Source organism: Lepus europaeus, chromosome 13 (genome assembly GCF_033115175.1).
Source record: "Lepus europaeus isolate LE1 chromosome 13, mLepTim1.pri, whole genome shotgun sequence".
In the NCBI taxonomy this organism is placed as follows: domain Eukaryota; kingdom Metazoa; phylum Chordata; class Mammalia; order Lagomorpha; family Leporidae; genus Lepus; species Lepus europaeus.
In genome coordinates this window covers 41,307,429-41,316,664 of record NC_084839.1, presented here as the reverse complement: position 1 = coordinate 41,316,664, position 9,236 = coordinate 41,307,429, and the positions used below count along the sequence as shown (strand labels likewise).

Here is a 9,236-nt window from a genome sequence, read left to right as displayed (position 1 = left end):
CTCCAGAGCAGCTAAGAAATACTTGAAATAGCTTTTGCATAAGTATACTACGGTCTCACTCTCCCTTCTGCTAGCGGCGGGGGTCCCTCTTCCCAGCCCAGCCTGCCCTGCCTTGCCCCAGAAGGGCCCGGAGAGGCTCGGACACCCAGCGAGCCAGGAGGGCGAACCCCAAAAAAGGAAAGAGACAGGTGAGCAGGGAGGGAGGTGGGAAGTGGGAGAAGAAAGAAAGAAAGAAAGAGAAAGGGAGAGGAGAAAAAGCAATATCATATACAGGCAATTTCTACACATATATTACAAACTGGGAAAATGACCAATCATTAAGATATACATAATTCATATAAAATTTTGAAATAAAAATAAAAATCTGTTACAGTCATAACTATTCTTTTTCCACATTTATAACCAGTACCCACACAGGCAGTGACAGAGTGGAGAGAAAAAGGTGCTTACGAAGAAAATGATTGTCTGCTGAACAAAAAACAGAAGATTGCATCTTGTTGGACCAATACTTGGACTTAAAAACAGAGGAGAAAGAGAAAGAAAGAGAGCAAGGAGGAAAAGAGAGAGAGAGAGAGAGAGAGAGAGAGACAGCAACAAAAGGCGAGAAACATTTGCTATTTCCCTCTTAAAGAGTTTTTTTTTTTTCTTTAAACAAATTCAGAAAGGAGATGGTGGTTTTTTTTTTTTTTCTTTTTGTCTGTGTCGCTTTTGTCGTCTTCCGTCGCGGTGGTGGTTGGTTTTTGTACAGTCGACTCTTTTTAAACCGTTTTAAACTAGAGAGAATATTTTCCCAGATACAAATGAATCGTCATGCAGGTGGGGTGCCGGGTCCGTGGGAACCGAAAGGAGAAGCCGCGCTTGTCCTGGAAAGTACACAATTGTCACCTCTTTTATGTTTTCTGCCCAACAGCAGCGTCTGCGACCGTCTGTTGGCCTCGCCGGAGATGGTGGTCGGGGGTTGTTGATGGTTTGTAGTTAATTTGTTATTTTGCTTGGTTTGTGTATATTTTTGACTGGGGCGGGAGTGTGTGGACATGTGTATGTGGTTGTGTATCCTGATTTCGGTTCGTTCTGGGATGGAGGAGGAGGAAGAGGAAGAAGAGGAGGAGGGCAAGGAAGAGGAGGGGAGGCGAGGGGGAGGAGGGGAGGGGGAGGAGGGCGGCCTTGGCTATCATACATCACATTCCGAGTCGCTGGAGGTTACCGAGAGGATGGAGGTGCCGGTGTCCGCGCGCTCCGTCAGGCTGGACACGCTGGTGGTCGGGCTGGCCGCCGTGGACGGCGACTCTGCCGAGCCGTGCGTGGGACAGCCGGGCTCGGCCAGCGAGCGCATGCCGCTCGGTCCGATGGCCTGGTGCTGGAGCCTGCGGAGAGAGAGAGCCGCGCCCGCCCTGACACAGCGGCCCGCACCCGGCTCCCCCGAGCCGCCGCCCAGCGCCTACGCCGCCGGGAGCCGGGCCTGCCGCCGCCCGCGCTTCCCGGCCTGCCCTGTCCCGCGCGCCCCGCCGCCATCCCCGACTGCCCTCTGGGCGTTCGTCCCGGCAGCTCCTAGAGCGCCTCCCCGCCGCCCCAGCGCGGGTCCCGGCTCCCAGCGGCTTTCCGTGGGCCTCCCGAGGCTTCCGGGGTGTGGGGTGGGCCTCAGCGGAAAGGTAGCACCCGGGCCCGGCCGCCTGCGGAGGCCTGGGAGCGCAGCAAAAAACGCTGAGCCCCAGGGCCGCGGAAGTTGGGGTTGGGGCCGCCTTTCCCTCTAGTCCCCGGGGGTTCTTCTCCCTAAGCAGGCTGCCTCCGGAGGGCCTCCCGCCCCTGCTGCCCCCCACACATCGCCAGCTGCGGATTTCTCGCCCGCAGCTCCTCTCGGGTAGGGCACACTGGCTTTGCTCTCTGGATCCCTGCTCAGAGCGCAGGATCAGGGGAAGAGAAAATTAGGGAGGCTGGAAATGGGAACGTGGAGAAAGAGGAAGGAGAAAGAACCGGATGATGGAGAAGGCAGGAGAGAGAGGCATGGAGCAGTCACCATCTGCCCCAGCGGCTCCAGGTCTCCCACTAGGATGCCTCCCCCTGGCCCTGGGCACTCCCCTCCTTAGGCGAAAACTGGGCTCCTCAGGCAGGGGTGAGAGGGCCATGGGCTCCCTATACCAGAACACACTCTGGCAACTCACCCACCACCCTCTGGCTACCAACAGCTGTCAGTAGCAGGGGGCGGCCATGCTTGCCCGGTATAGCAGGCCCAGAGCAGCCCTGGCTGCGGGAGACACAGGTTCCAAAACAAGGGCTTTCACCCAGCTTCCTCCCTTCCTTCCCCCTCTGCCTCCCATTCCTTCCCCCCTGCCCCCTTTCCATCTACTCCCTTTTCTCCCTGTTTCCCCCAGGCCTTGTCGGCTCACGGTCAAGCCCAATACAACTTTGTGACTTTGTGGCCAACTTCCCCGAAGCAAGCTGCTCCTGACCCCTTCCCAACTCAGCAGACCACAGGGATGCTCCCTGGCAGGTGCATGCCCCGTGCACGCTGCTGCGCGCCCACACGGCCTCTCCATTCCAGCCTGGCTCTCCGGCTCCCGGATAGGCTACCCGCAATGTTGCGGGGAGGAGGCCACCGCAGCGGGCCTCCGGCCTTTCCCTTTGTGACGAAGACCCAGTTATAGTTTTCTTTCCCTGGTGTTCATGGCGAGTCCTTTTTTTTTTTTTTTTTTTTTTTTTAATGCATGGAAATAAGCACCAGATGGCAAGGAGTACATTCCTTCCCTCGCTGTCTCCAGACTCGGAGAAGCGCGGGGCAGGAGCCGGGGTTGAGGGCGCGGGGGCGGCTCGCCGCGGAGGCTCCCAGGGGCTGAGGCCCGGGGACGCGAGGTGAGGGCACTCGGGGCCGCAGGCACACCCTTTTGGCCCGGATTAAAGTCCCTGTCGGGCACGGCAAACGGCAACCCCGGCAACCCCACAACCCGCCCCCTCTGCCGCGCGCCCGCCGGGGCAGACGGAAACTTTCTCCAACTGGCCGGGGAGCAGCCGCTTCTCGGGCGCTGGATGGCTCTCTACCACGTCCCGTTCGCCCCCATTTCAACCCTCGCCCCTTTCTCCCCCGGGCCCGGAAGCTGCAGCCAGGCCTAGGACCCCTCCACTGACCTGTTCTTGGCCGCCGCGGCGCGGTCGCGCTGCCTCCGGTTCTTAAACCAGTTGCCTACTTGTGTGGGGGTGAGGCCGGTGGCCTGCGCCAGTTCGCGTTTCTTGCTGGGGTTGGGGTAGGGGTCCTGCAGGTACCACTCCCGCAGCAGGCTCCGAGTCCGCTCCTTGAAGCAATGCGTCTTCTGCTCGCCGTCCCAGATGGTGCGCGGCAGCGGGAACTTCTTGCGCACGCGGTACTTGTCCACTGGGCCGAGGGGGCGGCCGCGCAGCTTCTCGGCCTCCTGGTAGTGCGCCTCGAGCCACATGGCCTGCAGCTTGCCGTGAGACTCCTTGGTGAACTTGTGGTTCTCCAGGATGTGGTAGAGGTCGCGGAAGTTGCCCGTGTGGAAGGCGACCACGGCGCGCGCGCGCAGGATCGACTCGTGTTTGTTGATGGCCTCGCACGCCCCGGGGGCCACGGGCAGCGACCAGAGGAAGCGGCCCAGCCGCTCGATGTCGCCCGTCTCCTCCAGCGTCTCGCAGACGCTGGCCACCTGCTCCGGCGAGAAGTTGAGGGTGGGCAGCTGGAACATGGACAACTCTTCCGGGGGGGCCCTGGAGCCGCCGCCGCCGCCGCCGCCGCCTGCTCCGCCAGCACCGCCGCCTCCCGCACGGTTCCCGCCGCCGCCGCCGCCGCCCGCGCCGCCGCCGCCGCCGCCGCCGCCCGCACCGTTCCCGCCGCCGCTCCTCGCCAGAAGTAGGGAGCAGTGGTGAGAATCGGCGAAGTTTGGCAACAAGAAGTGGGAGGAATAGAGGTCTAAGGGGGAGCGGAATACCATGGACTGACCTGAGAGGAGAGGAGAAAATTCAGGGAGAGGAAGAGAGAGGGGAGGAAGAGGAGGAGAGGGGCGAAGAGGACCAGGAGGAGGGAGAGGAGAGGGGGGAGGAGGAGAGGGAAAGGAGGGGGGAGCAGGAGGAGGAGGAGGGGGAGGAGGAAGGACGTAAGGGACACCCACACCCCACACACATCCACACACACACACACCCGCGCAGCCACATAGAGAGGCAGGAAGGAAAGCGGCCCGGTGCGCGCGCGCAGACAGCACCAGAGACACAGAGGGAGAGGGAGAGGGAGCGAGCGAGCGAGAGCCAACCACCGCCGAGTCAAGATTCAGCGATTCCACAGCAATCGCCCTAATGACAACAGCCTCATAATATCTCCCCTAAATCCACAGTGAGTGCAGCATTGAAACATTTTGTTTCGCTTTTCTATTGGTCTGCGGCGTGTCGTTGTGGCGTTGCCACGGCAACCGCTGCCAATCACTGTCAGCCCTGCCAATCAATACCGAGAACGTAAGGACGGTTTTACCACTTAGCCAGAGTGAGGGGGAGGGGGAGAGGAGGGAAGGAAGGAAGGAGGGAGACAGGGGGAAAGAGAATTTTTTAAAATCTTTGCAACTCTAAATCTCCCCCACATCTCTCCCGTTCTTGCTCTCTCCCTCTTTCCTTCTTCCCTCTGCCCTAAAGAAGTTGATCCAGAAATTCTAAAAGCCATGGGCACAGAATACTTGAATGGGATGAGCAGTTACATGGGGGATTTCGTTAGCAGGCAAGCAGCTCCCTAGCCCTGCCGAGGGCCGGCAGGGTGGCTGCCAGGAGAGGCCGGGAGTCGGTTGAGCCGGCCCGGTTTGGACTTGGTGCGCACGTCGAGCCTGCTCTTTCTGCTTATGTGAGCACTAACAGTGGGCAGGAAGAAAGGACAGATGAGATCATGGGGCCCACTGTGAAGCGACCTCTTGAGCCTCAGCACCCGCCAGGGCTTTGGGATTCTAGTGGGCCTCTGACCCCAGGGAGCCCGAGCCCAGGACCGGGGTGCAGCAGGCCGCTCCGACCTCCGCACTTGGTGCTGGTGGGCTGCTTCACCCAGCTGCCTCTGGACAGTGATGGTGCTTCCTTCCTTTTACTCTGCCCAAGGACTAGGAGACTTCACTTCTCCCATCACTCTCTTCTGAAGCAGGAAACAACACTACATTTCCTCTATCTCAAACAGCCACCAGATTCTTTGTCCCCCCCCCCCCCACACACACACACTTGAGCTGCCTCCCAGAGGAGTTGTGCAGGAGCTGGGGAGAGCCCTTCTGGACCCCAGGGAATCTTGCAGATGGACAGGCTCCTCCACCCCTACCCCTACCCCCACCCCGCACACACAGCAGAAAGGAGCTCTGGCCTGCCCCCCAAGACCAGCAGAAAGCTCAAACTTTGGAGACCACCCCAGGGAAGCGGATGAGGCCTGAACGGTCTTGTGTGTTTGTATTGTGAATAAAAATAATATCTGCTTTCTGTAGGGCAAGTGACACCGCACGCCTAAGCCGGGCCCCGGAAGGTCCAGGGAGCATGGAGGGCCTCCCTCCCTCTGGCCAGGCATGGGTGTTTATTCTTAGGTAGGTTGCTTTTAAGAAGAGGTAATCAGCGTCTTGGGCTGGCCTCCCTTTGTGAAGCTTCGGTAACTATGGAAGTGTGATTTACGCAGATTTGTCGGGTCAGAGGCGTCTTTCCCGGCACACTGTGTATATTTAGACAGGACTCGGTTTGGTGTTAAAAAGTGTATATGTTGAATGGGTTCACACACACCAGCCAACAATGCTCACATTGTGGGCCCGTGTACAACGCGTATTGAAACGCAGGGCCCAGACTTCAACTAATCTGCCCTCAATAAAGCTGAAATAATTATCCTAAGCTGCCTTTCCAGAAGAAAAATCATTGAGGAATTCAAAACTTTTTTTTTTAAAGATCTTTTCTGCATTCCGATGCAGATCTGGGGGCGCAGCGCCGGGTCCACACCACTTTGGAGATCTCAAAGAGGGAGCAGAAAAGAGACTGAGAATTTAAATGGGAAACCTAACGTGACTGGGGCGGCGAGTGTCCCAGCCCCTAAACCCAGAGCGGAGGCCCTACCTAGGCCTCGACTCCAGGGGTGCCAGGCCTCAGAGGGCCAGGGCCCAGAAGCGCAAGCCGCTCCGGGTCAAGCGAGCTCCCAGCGCTTACTCCGCCTCGCCGCAGCGGAGGCAGTCCGGGGGCGGCGGGTCCTAAACTCGCGGACTGGGGCACAGAACTGCTCCCCCAAAGGGAAGGCTGGTCAGGGCCGGCTTCCAGAGCCTCTCCCCTCCATGGGCCTTCCTCCCGAGCCCAAGTCCTTTTGCGCTCAGCCTCCAAGCTCTGGGCAATCGTTCACTGCGGGGCCCAGAAAGAGCCCGAAGGTTGGGACACAAAAACAGACACTTATCATCTTTTCTTCCCGATCCCTTTCTCTTGTAGGGGAAGGATTATAGGCTGAAAGGTGGGAGGGGGAAGGGGCAGGAGGAGGAAGCGGGGGAGGAAGGAATGAAAAAGGGGAGGGGAGTGGGTATTGTGCCGCGTGTGGGGGGAGAATTCCTACGGGTGGGTTTCCGAATATTGTGTTCAACTTTTTGAAAGCAGCTCGTGACCCCGAAACTGCATCTCCCGGAGCTGGGGATCCAGGCGCCGGGCGGGCGGGTGAACCCGGCCAGTCCCCTCCCGTCCCCGCAACCCCCGCCTCCGGGAGGGGGAGACCCGGCCTCTCCCGGCCGCTGCCGGCCCCGCGCCGGAGGGAGGCTGGGCAGGTGCCGCGGGGCTCCGCCGAAAGCGCTGAAATCGAAAACCGTCGTCACTCGGGGAGAATTGAGGCAAGCGCGGCTAAGACTCAGTTCGGCGGCATCACCGCCCCCCAGCCTGTGTGCGGGCGCCCGCGGACCTGCCGCATCCCGCCAGCTCCGGTGACGGCTGCGGCTCCGGAGCGCAAAGCCAGGCGGAGGGCGGCGGCAAGGCGCGCAGCTTTGTGCACCGGGAGCCAGCCCGGCGCTGCGGGGCGAGCGGCTGTCCGCGCCTCCCCGCAGAGCCTAGCTCCGCGCCGCCCACCGAGCCGCCACCGCTCAGCCCTGCGGCCGCCAGCGCCTCTGGGCTCTGGCCCGAAGTACCACGCCCGCCGCCTGGAGCCCGTAAGTTGAGTCCCGAGCGCTGGGCAGGGAGGCGGGGCGGCTGGTCCATGGCGCGGCTGGCCACACCGGCTGCAGGCTGCTGGCGGGACTAGGAGCGCAGGCTGGGCAGGCTCGCTCTCTAGGGGCGCTCAGTGTATTCGGGTAGCGTGGGAGACTGTGGAGCACCGGAGTTCCCCGCCCAAATTCCGAGGCACTGGGCACTGGGGGAAGGAGTAGGAGCAGAAGGACCTCGGGTTTCAAGGCCCAAGCCGCCTTGCTCCCTGGTCTGGGCCTAAGCCTTTGGGCGGCGCGAGGACCACTCCACACGGAGGTGGCGCGCGGAGGGCACCAGCGCCCGGGTCCTTCAGAGCGGCGAGGCAGTGGGGGAACAGGCCAGCCTGCGGGGCCTCTGGGCCCCTCCACTGCCCTCCGGCCGCTCAAGACTCCAAGATCTGACTGAGACTCTGCGTACAGGCCGAGGTCACCTGTGCAAAACAAAATCGCCGCTATTGTCCCCGCACCAGTACCGTTCCCGGTGCTAGGAAAGGCAGCGTTCAGATGGCGCAGGGAGAGGAGAGCGCGTTTGGACTGCAGAGTGTGCCCCCTCGTACCTGGACCAAGCGGGCATTTGTTTACAGACGTCAGCGGTGCCTGAGCGAGCCCCACGCTCTTCGTTCGCGTTTCAAGGGAAAGCTAGGGGATCTGCAGAGCGGCTGAGACAAGGATTCGGCCCGAGAGCTGCCCGGGAAGGTTTGTCCTGGGGGTAACGCCCCTTCCGGCCCCCTGGACGTGCGGAGGCGGGAGGCTGGCCGGGTGGCCCGAGGTCTGGGCCTCCCCGCAAGCTGCAAACTGCGGCGCTTGGCGCGGACGGCCAGGGAGGGCGCCGGGGAGCGCCGCACGCAGGCGGGGAGGCCGCGAAGCCCTTCAAGGACCCCATTACTTCCCTTTCAAAAACAACTGCTCCCTCCCCGCGCCCCCGCCCCCTGCCTTAGCCTCCGGGGACCCGCGCTCCAAGCAATTGTCGCCCCGGACAGTAAACACAGCTCAGTTGCCTCAACTTTCTCCGTGCATAAAAGTTCCCGGCGTGCGGGGAAATTTGAATATTTGATCAGCCCCTTTGAGTGACCCTCATTAGCCTGGCGCCCTGCTAAGGCCCCGGCATTGCAAGAAAGCTGCTGGGCCCGGCGTTTGTATGCCTTGTTAGCGCCGCTTAATGAAGCCGCCCCGACGGCTCAAAGGCGGCCTCGGGGGCCGGCCGCGCGCACCTCTCGGCACCCCGCTCTGCCTAATGAGCCCCGCCGCCGCCCCCCACATCCTCACACAAGAGAAGTTTGGCTCTGCCTTGGGCCCCGGCACTTCCCACTGCCAGGCCCAGGGAGGGGTGGGCACAGGCCCAGCCTAGATGGCGGTGAGGATCCAGCCCCCCAAAAGCGAGGGGGAACGGCAGACTTGGGGGCTGTGGAGCTACGCTGGCTGGGGACTGGAGGAGTGGCTTCTGTGGCTTCGGGATCTAGCCCAGGGGGTGCGCTGGCAGCCTCTCCCAGGAGGGCCAATTGTAAATCAATTAGAAACCGCAGTTCCTTAAAAGGTGCATCTGGACTAATGCTGGAATGGCACAGGGAATGTGCCCAGGGGAGGTCAGCCTGCCCTCAGCCTTCCTCCCCCTCCCCATGTCCCTCTGGTCTCCACCACCCAGGAGGCCACACACTTTCCTCCACCAATCCTCTTCCCATAGCCAAAACTGGTGTGCTAGGGCTGGGCTCTGAGACAGGCTGGGCAGGCTCAGCCGCCTGACCCATCACTGCCCCCTCTCCCCCAATCCACAGAGCCCCCATAGGCACATGTGGGCAGGAGGGAAGCAGTGTGTCCCACCTAGCCCGGCCCTTCTCTGGCCTGTCTTTAATCATGCTGTCAGTCTTGGGGAGGCCTGGAGACAGAGCTCCAGGCAGGGCCACCCTATGCCTAGACCACGTGGCTCCCTGGGGGAGACTGGACCTAGTCTAGGCCCTGGTGAGAGGATGAGAGGCAGAGCTGTGGAAGGTAGCAAACCCAAGTGACCATCTGCTGCCCCTGTTCTTGGAGCAGGTGACCTGCTTGGCCAGTAAACATGAGACACCATATTCGAAATCGTGCTTCAGTTTT

The 9,236-nt window shown here is 61.1% G+C and overlaps 1 protein-coding gene across 1 annotated transcript; it reads right to left on the bottom strand.

Annotated features, from left to right (window-relative positions):
* Positions 1-397: 397 nt before the first annotated feature.
* Positions 398-4,141, bottom strand: SIX3 (SIX homeobox 3). The gene is made up of 3 exons (XM_062210194.1): positions 3,121-4,141; positions 1,205-1,364; positions 398-863 (listed from the first exon to the last, which is right to left on the bottom strand). Exons 1-3 carry the CDS (start codon positions 3,936-3,938, stop codon positions 774-776), a joined length of 1,068 nt encoding a protein of 355 aa, XP_062066178.1. The 5' UTR covers positions 3,939-4,141; the 3' UTR covers positions 398-773.
* Between the last annotated feature and the right edge of the window lie 5,095 nt (positions 4,142-9,236).

Excerpts from the sequence above, each read along its gene's own strand:
- SIX3 (XM_062210194.1), bottom strand. The coding sequence starts at position 3,938 with ATGGTATTCCGCTCCCCCTTAGACCTCTATTCCTCCCACTTCTTGTTG. Across the intron at positions 1,365-3,120 it reads GCCGCGGCGGCCAAGAACAG|GCTCCAGCACCAGGCCATCG; the intron begins GTCAGTGGAGGG and ends CTCTCTCCGCAG. Across the intron at positions 864-1,204 it reads CCGGCACCTCCATCCTCTCG|GACAAGCGCGGCTTCTCCTT; the intron begins GTAACCTCCAGC and ends TGTACTTTCCAG.